General features: G+C 39.5%; 1 protein-coding gene across 3 annotated transcripts in view; it reads right to left on the bottom strand.

Moving 5' to 3' along the window:
• The window catches only part of LOC140491537 (lissencephaly-1 homolog), an 86,133-nt gene that overhangs the window by 52,293 nt on the left and 14,372 nt on the right, over positions 1-19,468 (bottom strand). The window contains exons 2-3 of one of the 3 annotated variants that reach the window (XM_072589860.1): positions 15,986-16,044; positions 15,079-15,311 (exon numbers count right to left, since the gene is read on the bottom strand). The exons of 1 other annotated variant lie outside the window; for it this stretch is intronic. In XM_072589860.1, coding sequence (XP_072445961.1) covers positions 15,079-15,110 — 32 coding nt within the window. In that variant the 5' untranslated portion in view covers positions 15,111-15,311; positions 15,986-16,044. The remainder of the gene's footprint in view (positions 1-15,078; positions 15,312-15,985; positions 16,045-19,468) is intronic. One more of the 3 variants, XM_072589859.1, reaches the window with a different exon arrangement.

Below are 19,468 nucleotides of genomic sequence, written 5' to 3' on the forward strand. Positions count from 1 at the left end.
TACAACAGGCAGGGCAGAATGTTCATTTGAATGAGGGCTATCAGACCTAACCAAAAGATTGGAAGTGTCTCCCATCTATGAAGATCCTGCTTGATTCTGTCGAATAAATGGACATTTGTTTTAAGTAGCTGATCAAACAGAGTAATAAGTATACGTAAACAGAGAATGCCCTCCAGCAACCACCCAAAGGGGAACCAAGATCACCCTCAGGATCAGGCACTCTTGGGAGACCAACCATGGGCATGGCCTCTGATTTTGTAAAATTGATCTTATAATCCAAGAAGCCACGAAATAAATTATAGCATTGTATCTGGCGTGACAATGAGATGCTGAGTTTGATATGAAGACAAGAACATCATCCACATACAAGATGACCTTATGTGACTTCATCTCCACTTCTGGAGCAGTTATATTGGGATCTCTATGTATTGTCTCCACCAGTAGTTTGAACACCAAAGTGAAAAGCAAGTGATATGGATAGCCCAGTCAAATGCCCCTACAAATTTTGAAACTGCTTGACCGCATACCACTGGTAAGGACCACAGCGAAAGGTCACCATACCAAGTCACCGGGGCAGCACGGTGGCTCAATGGTTAGCACTGCTGCCTCACAGCACCATGGACCCAGGTTCGATTCCAGCCTTAGGTGACTGCCTGTGTAGAGTTTGCACATTCTCCCAGTGGCTGCGTGGGTTTCCGTCGGGTGCTCCAGTTTCCTCCCAGTCCAAAGATGTGCAGGTCAGGTGAATTGGCCATGGTAAATTGCACCACAGTGTTAGGTGCATTAGTCAGAGGGAATGGGGTCTGGGTGGGTTACTCTTCTGAGGGCCTGCTTCCACACTGTAGGGAATCTAATCTAATCTAAGAATCTCCACCCACCTGAAGGTGGTCTCGCCCAATCCAAACCACTTTCAAGTATAAAAAAAATGGCCACTTGACCCTGTCAAATGCCTTTTCCACCTAGAAGAACTTCACCAATCCCTGTACTGATTGCTGTTGACGGACTTGGATCATGTTGAGTAACCACCTTACGTTACCTGTCGATGTGCGACCTTTTATGAAACCCATCTGGTCCTCAATGATGGAGGGCAGTACAGTTTCTTGCTTTAATGACAGAGTCTTAGATAGGATTTTGAAGTCGATATTAGGAGTGGAATGGGTTTATAGGAAGCACAGTCCTCCGGGGTCTTCCTTTTTTAGGAATGAGAGATGTTCAAAGAGTCATTAAACATACTAAGCATTGGCCCTGACAACGTACTTACAAATTCTTCATAGAACTCACTGGGGAGCCAGTTAGGACCCGGCGCCTTTCCATTCTGGAGCTGCCTCACATCCTCCTGCACTCTTGCTCTGACAATAGGGCATTGAGGAGAAACTCTTGTTTCGGGGTTACTCCCAGAAAGTCCAAATTCTTAAAAGAAACGCTCCATTCTAACCTGCCCACACTCTCACCTTTCAGATTGGTATTCTTCAGAGGAAAATTTCCAAAATGCTACAGTATTCCTTTTGGTATCATGGTGAGAAAGCGTACAAGGTAGAGCAGATAGGGAAAGAGTTAAGTTTTGAAAAATATAAGATTCCACTAAGATCAGTAAGATTGTCGTAAAAAAAATGAGGCACTGGAGGCAAGGGTAGTGGGTTAACAAGGTGAAAAAGTATTCATTATGTAAAGCCAGTTAACAAGGTTAAGAACATTCATTGTATAATAGCAAATGGCTTAATCTTTGCTAATGACTCTCGCTGATTGTAACAATCACCCAATTAATATGTATGTTGCCTTATCTGGATGCTCCGCCCTGCAAATTATTATATAATTCATTAAGAAAGTGTTGTTCAAGAGAAGACCAAGAGATCATGTCTCTGTTCACATGGGTGATTGTTCTCTTATCCTCCAGAGCTTGGACTAAAGATGCAGGAGGTAAAACTATCCTGTTTGAGCGTTTTACTTCGACTGAGGTGGGAATGGGATGACAATAGGTTTTAATTTCCAGTGTCCTCCCTGATCGAGGTAATGGCTTGGGGAGCACTCCTTTTCCTGACAAGGTACGCTAGATACTTGTCCAGCTTATCCCCATGCTCAAATAGCTTTTGACTTGCAAATATAAGCTCCCTTTTGGCTCTCTGTATGAGCATGGAGTTCAGTGTAGACCGAAGCACTCTAATCCTCTGCAGTTTAGCCAGCGAGGGCATGTCAAATTATGCCTTTTCAGCTACTTTCAGATGTGTCTCCACCAAGCATTGCTGCTCACCCATCTGTCACTTCTTACCGGCTGAATAGCAAAGTACCAACCCCTGAGCACAGGTTCTAACTATTTCTCAGAGAATGGATGGGCTACTGGCCAAGCCTGAATTAATATCTAAAAAAGCCCTGAACTCAGTCGAAAAGAATTCGATAAGCTAGTTATCCTTGAGAATGAAGGGTTCAGTCGCCAGTGCCCCGAACCGACCACAGTATCCTTACTCTTAACCATTAAATACCATTGGAAACAGTGATTTGCCAATTGTACATGACATCACTGAACCCAGAGGTCAAAAAAAAATCAATCCAGGTAGGGCATTTATGCAGGTTTGAAAAGAACATCAAGTCCCTGCCAGTAGGGTGAAAGTGCCTCCAAACATCTACCAACCCCAATTAAGCACACTAATTCCTTAATTGTTTCGATCGCAAAGATGATATCGGAGGGCCTTTGGGCAATCTGTCCACCATAAGGTCTATTAGACAATCAAAATCCCCTATGATAATATGCAGAGATGCAAGGTTAACCAGTCGAGAAAGTGCATCCGTCAAGAACTTAAGGGGGCGGGCCAGGGGACAGAAAAACATTTAGGATCCAGTCTTTCGTCCCCATATATCAAAGCTTAAGGATTACAAATCTCTTGTGTCTTTAATACACTAACAACTTTAATGGAAGATTCTAATTAAAATGGCCACCACACTCCTTATATTGAAAGATGAAAAATAAACCCAGTCATTCTGCTGCAGCTTCAAATGCTCTGCATCATCCAGGTGTTTCTTGTCATAAGGCAACATCCACCCTCTCCCTTTTCAGACGGGAAAGTACCTTCTTTCTCTTGACAGCAAATGACTCCCCTTTTTTATTCCAGGTGCACCACTTAAACACATCCTTAGCCATAACTTCTTTCAATAGTACCATTTAGATTCCAGAGATGGCTAGGGCTTTCATGCAAGAGAACTCAAAACCCAAAAACTACAAAGACTAAACTAACTACAGCTGACAAATCTACAAAATTTACGAAAACTATATACAGCAAAAAAATTGCCGAAGACACTAATCAGAGATATCTACACCACCACCACCACCCCTCCCCCCCAACCATTCAAAGCAGGTACCCACACATCCTACAATCCTACTAACCATCTCAAACACCCTCTCAACTCCTACCAGCTAGGGTCACACCACATACACTGACAATTCGTTAGAGGAAAAAAAACACCAAGAACAAGATTAGGACTATAGACAAGCTAAAAATAAATGTCACCCATCTCTTAACATACAGCTCAGAGATTGATAATAAATACTCTTGCCATCCTGGACATCATTTAACACAAATTACCAGAAAGGAGACTCCACCAAGTCCTTTTTAAAAGGAAGAAACACAAACACCTCTGTCCTCTATGCCATTCAGCCATTCGACTTTAGTCGACGTGTCCACAAAGTTCTTGGCTTTCTCTGACGAGTTGAACAAATGTATGGATCTGAAGCACTGCTGGATTTCTTAGAGAATACTGGGTCCCAAGCGTTCTCAACCTTCTCTTGACTCCATTGTAGGGCTTCCTTTGCCAGACCACTGCTACAAGTCTTGAATGAACATCATTTTGGAGCCGCCACATACCAACGCCCTCTGATCTCTCCCTCGGGCTATAGAGGCTTCCATGATCCCCTGCCTGTCTTTATAATGACGAAAGCTTCCCAAGACAGGGCATGGGCGCTGATCTGCACCAGTCTTTCAATACACAATCTGGTGGGCACTTTTAATTGTTAACTTTCCCATCTCAGCCTCCAAACTAAGGAATTCTGGGAACCAATTCACCAAGAGCTCTACTAGTAGCTCACCTTCCACCTTCTGGTATGTCAACAATGCGCAGGTTCTTTCTTCCATCCCTGTTTGAGATCACCTACTAGATCCAACAGCCCATGGAACTGTTCCCAGGGCTTCAACCACCACCCCGCTGGGGAAAAAGAACAGGAAATGACATCACCAAACCAAAAAACCCAAACATATAAATCGAAAGCAGCAATCAGCAGCAGTGCTTCGTCTGGAGACCCACTGAACATGTTACCTAGTCGGATAATGAAATGTCTGGAAATGAACCTTCCAGCTCAGCGAGCAAACCTACATTCGGTTTTACATGTACTTAGGAGTCTTGTGGTACAGTCAGTCATGTCTCTCTATGGGCCAGGCAGTCCAGGTTCAAGTCTTACCTGCCCAGGAGGTATATCTAACATATTCAAAGTAATTTTAACCAGCATGCTTGGACATGTGGCCCAGTGGTACCTCTGGGCCAGTCGGTCAGAATTAAGGTCACCTATCCTGAAGAGGAATCATAACCTGTCTGAATATATTCATCAAAAACAACTTTCTAGCTTGATTAAATTCTGAGAATGTAGCAAGCTAATTAGCATCCTGTTTCTAATAACTTGATGAGGCTTATGTCTACTACAATTCTATGAAAATAATTTGAGAATTATTTGAAAAAATAATGAACTCTTTGCATGCATTTTCAAAACCAAATATGTCCAAGTGCTTGGCCATTTTCCTTAAAGGAAATAAAAACAATTTCTACACCAGACAATACATGTCTAGAATTATCCAGATGATCATTTCCTAATTTGAACTGAACAGGTTACATCACCAAGAACCATTTCAAAAGAAGCACAAGACGGCCCAAAAGTCAGTTGCGCATCTTCTCTTTTAGGTACGGTATACTCAGTCCCAAGAGATCCAAAGAATTGGATTAATGAACAAAATAATCTAAGTTACCCAAAACACAGACTGTGCACATAATGGCATCACTACAGATTAGATTATTGTAACTTTATGGTTTCTTGGAAAGCCTCAAACATTTCCACAATATGGGTACATAAAATATGAAGGAATATAAAAGTTACAGGACCACTGAAATTTGAATCAATAAAGTTTAGCATTTAAATTAAAACATTAATGTCAAATTGTAATTTCAGTAAAATCAGGATATTTTCTGATTTTGCATTTTCCATATAGAAGTTGCACCATACTAAAATTCTTTCCATCATTTTGGGAGCATTTTTGCTCAATTTGATCACAGTTAAAAAACCTAATTATATTTTCAAAGTGCTGCATTAATGAGGCAAGGGTTAAATTTCCAAAAAGGAAAGTAGAATTATTGACCTCAATTTTAATTGGAAATACAACAAAAGTTTAACATGCTTTGATAATCTAAGAACAGAAGACTATGGATGCTGTAAACCTGAAATGAATACAGAAAACGTTGGAAAACCACTGCACGTTAGGCAGCTTCTGCATAAAAACAGAAAATGAATTCGCATTTCAGATCGACGACCTTTTATCAGAACCAGGAAAAGTCAGTTTAACAATTTTGAGTAACAGGTACATATGACAAAAAATAAATCTGTGTCAGGGTGGAAGGCAGAAAAGACTGAATGAGAAAAGTTATTCCTCCAGGGATTGAGAGAAAGGCGTTAAGTCTAAAATAAAAAACAAAACTTAAGGTCAAAAAAAAAATGCTGCAAACTGAAAGGGAAAAGTAAAGCAACAAAATGTGGACAGGAGTTCAGCATCTAAAATTGCTGAACACAATGTGGAGTCCAGAATGCTGTAATATACAGACTTGAAAAGACGAGGTGCAAAAATTCTGAAGATTACATTAAGCCTCAACAGAATAGTGCAGTTTATCAAAGATAGAAATGTTAATGTCAGAAAAAGGTGAAAAACCAAAGTGACTGGCTACCTGTACCAAAAAAGGTAAAAACAATAACTGCAGATGCTGGAAAGCAAATACTGGATTAGTGGTGCTGGAAGAGCACAGCAGTTCAGGCAGCATCCAACGAGCAGCGAAATCAATGTTTCTGGCAAAAGCCCTTCATCATTTTTGCCCGAAACGTCGATTTCGCTGCTCGTTGGATGCTGCCTGAACTGCTGTGCTCTTCCAGCACCACTAATCCAGTACCTGCACCAAAAGCTCAAGGTCATGCTTTCAGGCAGAAGAGACGTGCTGCATAAAGCAATTATCCAACCTGTGCTTGATGCTTCCTTGGAGAGGAGACCACATTGTGAGCATATAATGCAGTATAACAGACTGAAAAGGAGGATACAAATCGCTACTTCATCTGGAAGGAGTGTCTGGGGAACTTAACAGTGAGGAGAATGCAAGTAAATGGGCATATATTATAATTGTTGTGGTAGGATGGAAAGTTGTTAGATTAAGGGTAGGATGTTGAGACATGACTCAGGAGTGGACCAGACAGTCATGGAAATAACAGTTTCTTCAGAATACTGACGGACTAGAAGTGGAGTGGGAGGTGCTTGGAGTGATCTTGGAGTCATAGAGATGTACCGCATGGAAACAGATCTTTCGGTCCTACTGGTCCATGCCAACCAGATATCCCAACTTCATCTACTCCCATTTGCTAGCACCCGGCCCATATCCCTCCAAACCCTTCCTATTCATATACCCACCCACATTCCTTTTAAATGCTGTAATTATACCAGCCTCCACCACTTTCTCTGGCAGCTCATTCTATACATGCACCACCCGCTGTGTGAAAAAGTTGCCCCTTAGGTCTCTTTTATATCTTTCTCCTCTCACCCTAAACCCTCTAGTTCTGCACTCGCCCATGCCAGGGAAAACAGCCCCAGCCTGTTCAGCCTCTCCAGATAGCTCAAATCCACCAACCCTGGCAACATCCTTGTAAATCTTTTCTGAACCCTTTCAAGTTTCACAACATCCTTCCAATAGGAAGACCAGAAATGCACACAATATTTCAAAAGTGGCCTAACCAATGTCCTGTACACCCACTCAATGACCTAATTCCTATACTCAAAATTGTGATCATTAAAGGAAAGCATGCCAAATGCCTTCTTCACTATTTTATTTACCTGCGACTCTCCCTTCAAGGAGCTATGACCCTGCACTCCAAGGTGTCTCTGTTCAGCAACAATCCCTAGGATCTTACCATTAAGTATCTAAGTCACGCTAAGATTTACTTTCCCAAAATGCAGCAACCAAATAAAATCTTTTATATTTCAAAAATCTTAGTTTGCAATATCCAATTTGAATGTTGAAAAACAAGAATTTCATCATCTTATATTACACAAGTGTCAACTCAGCAGTAGCTTAATGGAATGCTGGATTTCAATAAAATCCCAGGTGAATTGCTAAACTAGTGAAATCAGATTTAGCTGGTTCAAACTACTCAATTTACTCATTTCTCCAAAGTATTCCACATTGTCCTTTACTTAATTCAAGGGGGTTATATGCAGAGAGACATTGGTGAAAAAGAAAAGTAGTAACTGGAGAACGAAGAACGTGATATCTTTGGAACACTTGTTCGATGGAATGATTTGTGATTCTACATCGTTCATGGCTTAAGCACTATTAATAAAATTATCTAACAATACTACTGCAAAAACCATGGAAGTCCATCTAGTACTTTTTCAGCAGTTTAAATAGGTCATTTACTAGTTGCACAAATTATCAAAGTTAATTCGAGATATACTTTCTACGAGACCACAACTGAAGCAACACTTCAATTTATATTCCATCTTTAAGTGTTCGACTCATTAAAATTATGTTTCACAGAAGACAAACTGGTATTTATATGATATTTTGTAGGATATCCTCAAGTGCTTAATAGCCAGTTTTGAGAAGACTTAGAGCTCAGGTTGAGGTTCTGGATGTTGGTTTGCTTGCTCAGCTGGAAGGTTCATTTTTCAGTGCCAGTGAGGTTGTTTATAAATGAAAAGAGATACTTTTAAAGACAAAATGTCAACATTGGTCCAAAACAAAATAGATTAAGACAGGTGCCAAAACTATGGTGCAAGAGGTGGTTTTAATGGAGAAGAGAGAGATAGACTAAAAAGAACTCTAGAAATTGGACCAATACAGCTAACAATACAGTAGTAGATGAAAGGGCAAGTCCAGAGTTGGAGAGAGAGAAATGCAGAGTTTTTGGAGGGATGAGGCCAAGCAAAGATTTGAACACCAGGATGAGAATTATAAATTGAGCTAGGTGGTCAGGATTCAATACTGGCCAGAATGCATGGGATAAGTACAATTTAGCGTAGGTTGGAGAGACAGCAGATTCTGAAACAGGTATTTTATTGACAGTTACTTCATAGACCAATTGGAAATGGAAATTTAGTTTGTCCAATCCAATGTCATGGAAGCACAAATAAGGGTTTGAACAACAAGACGACTGCCTTGAAACAGATGACACAATACAAGTGGAAGCAAATGATGGAGAGCTTTTAGGGTCAAATAGCAGGCATCAACTGCAGAGGTTTATTGTGTAATGATCCAACATACCCAAACCTTGGCAGACAGCAAGCTCCCAAGCATTTTCCCCCACAGCCATCCCATTTTGAAACTTAAAACTGTCCCAACCCCACAGTGATAACTTGGCGGGAGAAGAAAACTACACAGCTGATTTTTATCTCCAGGGAGATTGTCGTCTCAGAGGTGGCAACCCCAAAATGTCAGCTGTAAACCCGTCCTGGGATCCCAACCATCATCACTATTTTTCAGCTCCTGAAACAACTCCTCAAAACAGACAGCACACTACATTTTGAATGTGATGCTGCAAGAAAGACAAAGTATTCTCAATAGCGGTCACAGCTGCGATATCATACATAACATGGCTGGTTTCAGGTTCGCTGTTCAGGGCATTATGTTAGCTGATTTCAACCAAATTGGGTTGCAGAGTGGCTTGGCACTGCTGCCTCACAGCACCAGGAATGCAGATTCAATTTTATCTTTGGGCAACTGTCTGTGTGGAGTATGCACATTCCCCCACTGTCCACACGGATTTTCTATGAAAAGATGTGCAGACTAGATGGAGTGGCCATGCTACATCACCCAGGGATGCCCAGGTTAGATGGGTTAGCCATGGGAAATGTAGGGTTATGGGGCAGAGGGGTGAGATGCTCTTTGGAGGATCAGTGTGGACTCACAAGGCAGAGTGGCCTGCTTCCACGCTGTCGGGGTTCCATGATTCAGCAGCATTTCATAGTGTTCCATAAACTTGTCGAGAAGGATGGTTTCTGATCCCTATCAAAGACTACCACTAACTCTTCCTCCCAAACAAGTGACATGTAGAAACCATGTGTAGAACACATCAAGAGATAATGCACCTGATTGCAGCAGATCACAAGTTCATATTGTTGGTCGCTGGTCAAGATCCAGGTCGAACTGATATTTTAGTTTCAAAACAGGATCTATACTTTTACATAACTCTCAAAGTTGAATTTGATAATGCTATTTACAACAACTTCATACTGCTTAAACATCAAAAACAATTATGTTGATTTCTCCTTTCAATAAGTTTAAAGCTTCATTATTTTTCTAGCCATGTTGGAAAGCATAAAAGTAAAATGTATTCCTGTACACAAGTATACATTTATACTGCAACTTAAAATATAGAGAAGTGCTCAAAGGAGGAAAAAAATCAAACTGGTACATCAGGAAAGGTGACCTCAAGTCAGTTTTGTCAGATCACAAGGTAAAGAAAGAAGAATTGATGGGCAGTAATTTCAGAAGGCTGGACCAAGACAGCTGGATGTTTTGTCAAAAAGTGAAATTCAAGAAAGGAGCAACAGAACAAATCAGAGTTGGAAAAATGAAGATCTTGGTGTAGAAGACAAAGGTCATTGAAATTGCAAATCAACTTCGAAATGATGATCAGCATTTCAGTTTTTGAAAACTTGGCCTGAATTGTTGACTTATGTTTTGGTTTTCACTGCTGCTGTCAGACCAGAACTTTTCTAGGGCTTTCATTTTAAAATTCTGGCACGGAGGAAAAACTAGGAGGCTAGAGTTGAGAATGTGGAATACAGCATTTGGGAAAGTAATCCTTGAAAGGAATGTAACATAGCTAAATTCTGACCGCAGTGGAAGGAGGGACTGACTCAGACAACAGATGTGGTGAAGGTGAATTCAGTGGTTTTGACAGGAGCTCAGATATGAAACCTGAAGCTCACCAACTTGCCCAGCAGGATACTGAGTTTATGTAGCTGTGTGAACAGCTTGGGAGGAAGTCTGAATTGATAGCAGAAAACCAAGTTTATACAAGGACAAAAATAGTACCCTTGCAGTCCCAACATTCAATTCGAGGAAAATGATTGGAGACTGAACAGGCTGTTTGACAGCAAGGAATAATCATGGCATTGTGTGAAATGGGCAGCAATAAAGAGGCAGAAACACATCATGGTGAACTAATGACCAGGTCCAAAAGAAGAAAAGCAAGGAATTTACAACAGGGCCTTGGGTTACACAAGTTAGCCATGCAGTGGGAAGAGAACCCATTTTTATGGATTTGCTGGTAGAAACCATAAAAGATTATTGCAGAGCTACACAACTTAACAGGGATAAGATCGGAATCACAAAAGGAAAGCTTCAGTGATTGTGTTTGCCATAGTCATGCACTCAAGGAGCAACCAGACGAAGGATTCAAATATGGAAAAGCTCATGACATGGAAAAGTTAGAGACAGAATTCTATTCTAAAAAGGATAGAGGAATCAACAGCAGTAACATTTTAAAAAACCTGCACTGTCTGAGCAGAAGGAACACTTCCAATGTGAAAAAATCAATGGGGCAAAGAAATGTTGTTAAGTAATCATGAACTCTGATAATATGCCTCAAAGAAATGGGTTTCACAATTAACTGGGTATAATGGAAGAAAATTAGTTATGGTGATTGAGACCACAGTAATTAAACAATTAGAAGCTTAAATAAAAAGACATTAAGTAAAGCCGGCCAATGATTTGCAACCATGTTATTGATAGCACATTAGGCTAAGACAGATGAATGGATTTGTGTTGCACTAACTACAAGGTATTAATTCAACCTCACTGATAATGAGCAAGCCAAGTTTACTAAGGTTTTGATTCTACCTTTTTAATCTAACTGCCAAACCGCTGTTCTTTTTGAACAAAATAAACTGTTTACAACACAAATTGGCAGTTGCACTACCCAGTCATTTTGCCAGTGATTCATTACACGTACAATTGCGTTGTGAACTCAGGGACACAATTTCCAAGAGTAGGAATTCCATGGAAGACTCTTGCATCTATCTTTCGCAACAGACGTATCATCATACTATGAAAAGCATTAATGACTAAAACGTGTATGTGACAACTTTACACCAACCTTAAACAGACTAAAGAAGTTGTTCACCGTCATGGATTTTATGTACAATTCCAAGATTCACCTGAAGTCATGATTTTATGATTGCTCAGCGAACTCTGAAGTTCAAGATAGCTATTAGCAAAGACAGCTTGTTACAAATGATGGATTTAAGATGGGCTGATCTTAGCCAGACAGTAATAAATTTCATAGATCTGACCTATACCCCTATGAAAACAGGAGAAAAAGGTTGGCCAGAATGTTTGACTCCAATTCAAAGAAACACAGAAAATAGGACTAGACCATTTGATTCTGCTCCATCATTCATGACCATAGCCAGTCATCCAACTCAACTGGGAGGCAACACTGTATTAAGGCTAGACCGTTAATCCGACGACTAGACAATGTCCGAAGACCCACGTTTGAATCCCGCCACAACAGATGGTGGAATTGGAATTCACTAAAAACGTCTGGAGTTAAGAGCACAATGGTGACCATGAATCTGTTGCCAATTGTCAGAAAAGCCCCTCTGGTTCACTCGTCTTTTAGGAAAGCAAACAGCCATCCTTGACCTGTCTGGTCCACATGTGACTCCAGAACCACAGTCATGTGGTTGACTCTAACTGCCCTCTGGGCAATCAGGTATCGGCAATAAGCAATGCCCTCATTCCATGCATGAATTTTTAAAAAGCCTGTCCCAACTTCTTTCCCTTATTATTTAATCCTTTTAGTCTCAAGTCCCATATCCAACTCCTTCCTGAAATCACGCATATTTTGGCCTTGACTGATTTCAATGCTAGTGAATTCCACAAACTCACCACCCTGGGTGAAGAAATTTCTCATCTCACCGATGTTGTTTATCCTGTGTCCTCTGAGTGTGACAAGATGGATATTTTAAGAGTCACTTAGGAAGTAGTATCAGAAACAAGCTTCCCTTTCCCAAAACAAGCAGACTTCTGCCATCTACACTGAAGTTATTACCTAGCATGCAGACAAAGTCTTGAGAGAAAGGCAGCTATTCAATGACAATGATCAGCCATCAGCATATTCAAGAAAGCAACAGCAAGGAGAAAACTCAAAAAACCCTCAATTTTCTCTTTTATAAGTTTTGTTGGGAACTACTAACTTCAAAATCATACATAATTTTCTTATTTTAAGAAACTTCATACTACAAAGCTAATATCTCAGGAGACTTCCAAAATTCTAACAGGAGCAGATAGAGTAAATGCAGGAAGAATGTGCGTCCAGAACCAGGGGACACAGTCTGAGAATTTGGGGTGGATCATTTAGGATCAAGATGAGGAGACATGTATTCACCCAAATAGTGGTAAGCCTGTGGAATTCATTACCACAGGAAATAGTTGACAACAAAATATTTAATGTATTCAAGAAGCGGCTAGATATACACTTGGGATGAACAGGGTCAAAGGTTATGGGAAGGAAGCAGGAAAAGGCTACTGAGTTGAATGATCAGTCATGATCGCGATCAATGACAGAGCAGGCTTGAAGGGCCGAATGGCTTCCTCCTGCTCCGATGTTTCTATGTCTATATTTCTACAGATATTAACTTCAAGAATTAATTTCAAAAATCATTTTAGTCAGATCCATTTGCTATTATATTGATATTAGAATCTGAAGTATGTTTAAAGATAAAAAGTAGCTTCTTAATTTTGAAGATATACAACAAAGGGCTTGTTGAAAAAGTTAATACTCAGAAATACCAAAAAAAATCACTTAAATCTGCTGTTCAATATAAAACAAAGAACTGAGGATGCCAAAAATTTGAAACAGCACCAATTGCTGGATAAACTCAGGAGGTCTGACAGCATCTGTAGTGAGAACTACTATTGTAATGTTGACCTACAAATCACTGAACAATCTGATTATTAAGGATAAATTATGAGGGGACATGAGAAAATCAGACGCTTTCTCCTACAGATCACAATTTTTCAGTCTTCCGCTTTACAATCAGTATGTGCATGATTTGCACTTAACAGATTCAGAGGCTCTTTGTTTCCATGAAACAAAAACGATAGCCTCAAACCATAAAATAACTAACGGCTGAAACATAATAATACATTTCTTGTTTAACCTTATAATCCACATCACTAGCAATTCAAATGTACAGTTGTTAATTTCTGGCAAACTAAACTGTAAATGCAATTTAACATTTTCACACAAATATAAGAAATATAAGCCAGGTACCTACTGCCAGTCAACCTTGATTGACCATTCAATGGGATTACGGTTGATCTTGCGACTCTACTGACTTCCTTAACGCTCACCATATTCCTCAAAGAGCAAAACAAAATCTTTGTTGTGTTGGGTATTTTCAATGATGGAGCATCCAAATTCCTCTGGGGTACAGAATTCGAAACGGTTCACAACTCCGAGTAAACACATTCTTCATTTTGGTCCTAATTATTTGACCATGTGCGTATTCTGGATTCTCTAGCCAGCAGATAGATGCATTAATCCTGTCAAGCTCCTTCAGATGTAAGCATGTTTCAATTATATCAATTCTCATTTTTCTATGTTCCACAGAATGTAACCCCAATCTACAAAACCACAATACACAGGATAATTCTCTCAACCCTGAGACCAATCTCTTGGACCATCACTACTGCATCCAATGCAACTATTTTCTTTCATAAACTGCACCCAGCATTCCAGATGTGGTTTCAGCAAATCTCTGTAGAAAGGCTGCTCTATTCCTGGACTCCATGCTTCTTGTAAACCTGGTGGGCTCATGATAAATTTGTGAAGTTTTGTTTTAAATTTAAGATTATGTTTTAAAATCTGCTGTGAATGTGGTCTTCATTCTAAAGTCAACACTGAACTAAGAAAACACAGGAATTAATTTGAACATTCAAATGTGCTGAACAACATCTTAAATATTTAGTCATGTACATTATGACCATATTATGTTTGATGATTAACTGATATATAGCCAAAAAGGTCCATAATCTATTCCATCTGAATTCAAATTACTTTATGCACATATGACCACAATTCCTCCACTCAAAATTAAACAATAGTGCAATTATGAATCCAAATATCAAACATAAAAACTTTGTGCAAGGCAAATACAAGTCTCACCAAAAAACAGAAGAGTAATTTTATCAGAGTCCCTGCAGTGTGCAAACAGGCCATTAGCCCCACAGTCCACACTGACCCACCGAAGAGTAACCCACTCAGAAACATTCCTCTCCTCTATAACTCTAACATTTAGCCCTCACTAATGTAACTAACCTACACATCCCTGAACACTACAGGCAGCTAAGCATGGCCAATCCACCTAGCTTGCACATCTTTGGATTGTAAGAGGAGCACCTCAAGGAAACCCGTACAGACACAGGGAGAATGTGCAAACTCCACACAGGCAGTTGCCCAAGGCTGGAATTTCTTACATTTCATGAGGAATAAATTACAAATATATGCATGCGTCCTGGTGCATTTAAAGCTGCCAAATTCGTCATTTATTAGGCTTTAATATCAACTGTATCTTGTAAAGATACCTAAACTTAATGAACAAGTTCTAGAACATTTACGCTACACTTCATATATTTTAGAATTAGAATAATTGAAGTTAGAAGCTGAAGAATGGAAAGCAATTTTAAAAAACAACTCACATTTAATAGGTAACAGACACAAAGGCACAAAGTTAATGCATAATTTGCTTAAGCACACTTTAATATACTTCATTAAGTACTTACAGTTCATCTCTTTGTCTCTGTGACAACACCATTTTGATTGTGTGAAATCAAGTTTGATATGTACAGCAGCTGCTGCCTCCTCCACAGGAGATGAGAATTCCTTGCGAACTCCTAATTTAGTAAGAGTACTGCCACGCAGTGGCCCTACGCCAACACAAAACACCTTTGCAGAAGCCAAATCCAAGATTCAAACTGGGGACGTGGTGACATTCAACAAACAATACTCATTTCACCTGCAAATTAGATCAGGAAGAGATGAGTCAGAATAAGCACATGCTATATGAACTCAACATCAATAATTCTCAAAATATTTGCCTCAGTTTTAAATATATCACAAAAGAAATCCTTTCCTTATGAAAACATTTAGTCGAATTTGTGATGACCTTCAAGTTGCATCAGTAAGGATGTTGCACCTTATTTTGGGACCAAGAACAGTATCAAGTATAGTTCAGCTACAGGTTTTTTTGGTAGTGATGGTAGTTAGGATGGGTTGACATGAAATGATAGGGTAAAAACAATGACTGCAGATGCTGAAAATCAAATACTGGATTAGTGGTGCTGGAAGAGCACAGCAGTTCAGGCAGCATCATAGATCAACAGCAGACACGTATTGGTGAAATTCTCAATTGCCCCAGGTCAAACATGCAGATAATTTCAACATATCTGCAAAACCATCTTTTTCTGTATGCAAAAAAGATTACGATATAGCACAATTAAACTAAACTTCTCCCATTACTAAAAACACATTAAAGTCCTATGTTAAGGCTTGCTTTTAACTGAAAAACATAAGAAACACACTCAACACAATATCTGCTCATTTCAAGCTGCTTATCAACAGATGAAAAAAAATCATCCACTTCCTAAATTTAGCTTTGGTCCTCTTGAGGCCCAGTGGTAGTATCCCTACCTCTGGACAGAGATCCAGGTTCAATTCACACCTGCTCCAGGTGGTGTGTAATAACATCTCTGAAAAGTTGATAAGGAAAATAGGTTAAATATTTTTTTAAAAACACTTTAGTGAATTAACAAATGATTCAGTAATATTAACATGATGCACAGCTCTCTCTCACTTAGGAGAATGACAAAAAAACCAATCTTTCAGAATGCTCAGAGTACAACAGAAGGGGATTTCAGAGCAGGAAGGGTCGAAACTTGGAGAGAGAGCTTGATCAAAGCATGGCCCGTGTTAGGCATTTATAAGCTCCTACCAGAGGCGAGTAGGGGGCAAATGACATTAACAATGCATTGCTAATGATTAGATACTAATGCACGTTCTAGTGTTTACCTATGCATTCATCCAGCATTGACATTAAATGGCGAGCGAGAGCGAGAAGTGACGCTGAGCATGTTTAAATGAAGACAAAAGCAAACAGATTTCAATAAGGCAGGTAAGGGATCAAATGAGACAAACAATGCAGTAGGCTACCAATCTTGGAAAAGGCAGCCAGAAACCTGTAAAATTGGAATCAAATCCTGAGATATCCAAAGCAGAGAATATCAGAAGAAAATTCAGCACACAGGAGAGAAAAATGCACAAGAAACAGCATATCACTTTTCCACTTGCCTCATTGTCATGTTAGCCACTTTAAGGGCTTATAATAAACACAACTTACATTGCTGTTTGTTTTTCTTCTACACCCTTGCACCTTCCTATTCTGAAAGTCTCAGTTTTGCAGGGCTATGTTTACTGAGGTACTTCCCTGTATCATACCCTAGAAACTAGGGTTTTAGTTATCCTGAATAGCATCAGGATAAATTAAATCACAGTGGCCACTAGAGCCAAGTCCTGTGTAAGAATTACTCATTTCAGTTTCCACATACTAAATCAGCAAAGAAAACTTCATTCTCATCAATCTACCTGGTACAGATGGATTTTCTGGTGACAATATTGGCAGGAGTGACCACAGAACATGCACAGCCCAGGAGATGCAGATCAATCCATAGTGAGGGTATGCTCCATAGTTTGTGAATGCATCATGATGCCTAAATGGAAAGACTTTGAACAGATCTAAGAGTTCAAAATTGGAGTCACAAATCATTGTCAACCATTGAAACTGCATTTAAATACCAACTGTAACCTCATGACACCACTGTCACCTTTACTACCATCACTATTAAGACAGACATAAAACCTTCTGACCTGCCTTTGTGCAATTATATGCTTTTTCTTCAAACCTGACTCTTGACAGTTAACTACATATAGCGGTTTCATCGCTAGAAATTTTTCTTATACTCAATATATGCATTGCAAAATATCCCCTCAAATGTCAGCCACTATATCTCTACCAACTTATCCTTGAAGCTCATTTGCTGATTTTCTTCAGCCATCTCTGCTTTCATGCCCTTATTAAAATTTTAACCAATACACTGAAATCTTCCACTTCCTCTAATTAAATGCATCATTCAAACAATCTTGTGGTCATTGCTAACTAGGGAGGCCTTCAGGAGATCACAAATCCCTCCCATTGCACACGTGGTCTAGCACAGCCTCCATGGTCAGCACCAGAACCTACTGTTGCATGAAACTGACCTGAAAACATTTTTAGATTATGTTGGCTTTCATTGTCCATCTGACTTTTCCCATCTATAGGTAGATTAATATCTCCCATGATTATTGTTGCGCCTTTCTGACAAACGACCATTAGATCTTCCTTTATGCTCCAACCAATGTTGTCAAACAATTGTCCTTCAACAAATGTAACATGGTGATTACTGTAATTTTCAAAGTACATTTTTAAGACTCCCTTAGCAATATTCCTGATATCCAAGATTAAGTGGTCCACAGTGGATGTTCTTGTTGCCTCCTTGCTTTATCTGCTGGAGCCATACTACACTGCAGAGAGAACTTGGAAAAGTCCTGCTGCTACTTCTTTTATAACTTGAAAAGATCATTGCTCCTTCTTAGCTGTTGGCTGAAATGCCAGAAATTTATATTTAAAAATCACATTGCCTCGAACCACTGTCGTCACCATCATCACTGGAGCAACCATTGACAGATAAACAGGCAATACAAGACAGGAAATAAAAGTTAGCGCTCCAGGTGATAACATCGCTAATGATGTTTTAGATCCAGAACACGAGCTGAATTTTGCTTTGCTTAGCTTACAAACAGAGGTTTACATCCCAACCGTGGCCGAGTGGGCTGGTTTTTGTTTCTTGGCATTGTATATTCCAAAAAAATGACCACGGAGAAGGTACAGCACAGAATCAGAATGGTTCAGAGCCCCTCAGTGCTGAATTGAGGGGAGATGTTGCATCAGCAAGATGCAAGTTCCTTCAAATATAGGCGAATAAAAGATCGTGACCTAATGGAGTTCAAGATTTCTTTGTAGATGGAGAAATATCTGCTGACAGGAAAAGCCTAGAATGATACATAACTTTAAAAAGTGTGCATGCGGTCAGAGGTAAAGTCAATAAGCACCTTATCACATGAAGAGTAACTGAATGGCCTGCTTGTTTTCCTCAAACACTGCATTCAATTATTAAATAACTAGGTTACAATGAAATAAATTTGCCTGATTAATACCAATACAGACTATGGGCTACACGACAAATAGCTTAAAATCATACAATCTTAAGTCAATTAGGCACACATCATACTGCTTCACAGACTCTCATGACTGCATTAATTTTACTTCCCAAGATTGCAAAATGCACTAGCAGGTTGTCATTAGTGTGCATTCCTGCTGTAGATTATGCCAAGTTTAGTAGTATACATAGAAAACAAAAATTGATTGGACAAGCAGATCTTAAATCAGCCTTATATTTACCTGACAGTGAGAAAACAAATGAAATTGCAACAATACATGACACAGGAAAAGCAATGGGCCAATCAGACATGACAGCTGTTCTCTAGCTATTTTCTTAACAAAAACACCAGATATTGAGGCCCAATTACTGTAGACTCTTATTCACATTACTTCATTACATTTATGTAATTCCACAACCCCCGAAAACCAAAACATTATACAGCCAATTGAGTGCTCTTAAAAAGGTTACTACTGTGCCAAATAACAGCTGATCTCTACACAGCAAGATCCCAGAAACAAAATAATGACCAATTAATCTACCACCACATTAACGGAGGAATAAATAGCAATGGATCTTTCACATTCAGCTGGAGAACAGACTTGACTCAACAGCTCGACTTAAAGACAACACTATCGCAATATACTCTGGAGTATCGACCTAGAGATTACATGCAAAGGTCTCTGGGAATGTGGCTTAAACACAATCTTCAGACTCAGTGCCAAGACTCAGCCATTGTCGACATGCTTACAGGCCAATTCCTCGTTTCCTTTTCAGATTCCTCAATAGATCATGCATTTCCACTATCTACAAGAGGACATCCTACTTTCCTGAGTCAAATTTGAAGTGTTTTCTGGATACA

This window comes from Chiloscyllium punctatum, chromosome 19 (assembly GCF_047496795.1).
Source record: "Chiloscyllium punctatum isolate Juve2018m chromosome 19, sChiPun1.3, whole genome shotgun sequence".
Lineage (NCBI taxonomy): Eukaryota > Metazoa > Chordata > Chondrichthyes > Orectolobiformes > Hemiscylliidae > Chiloscyllium > Chiloscyllium punctatum.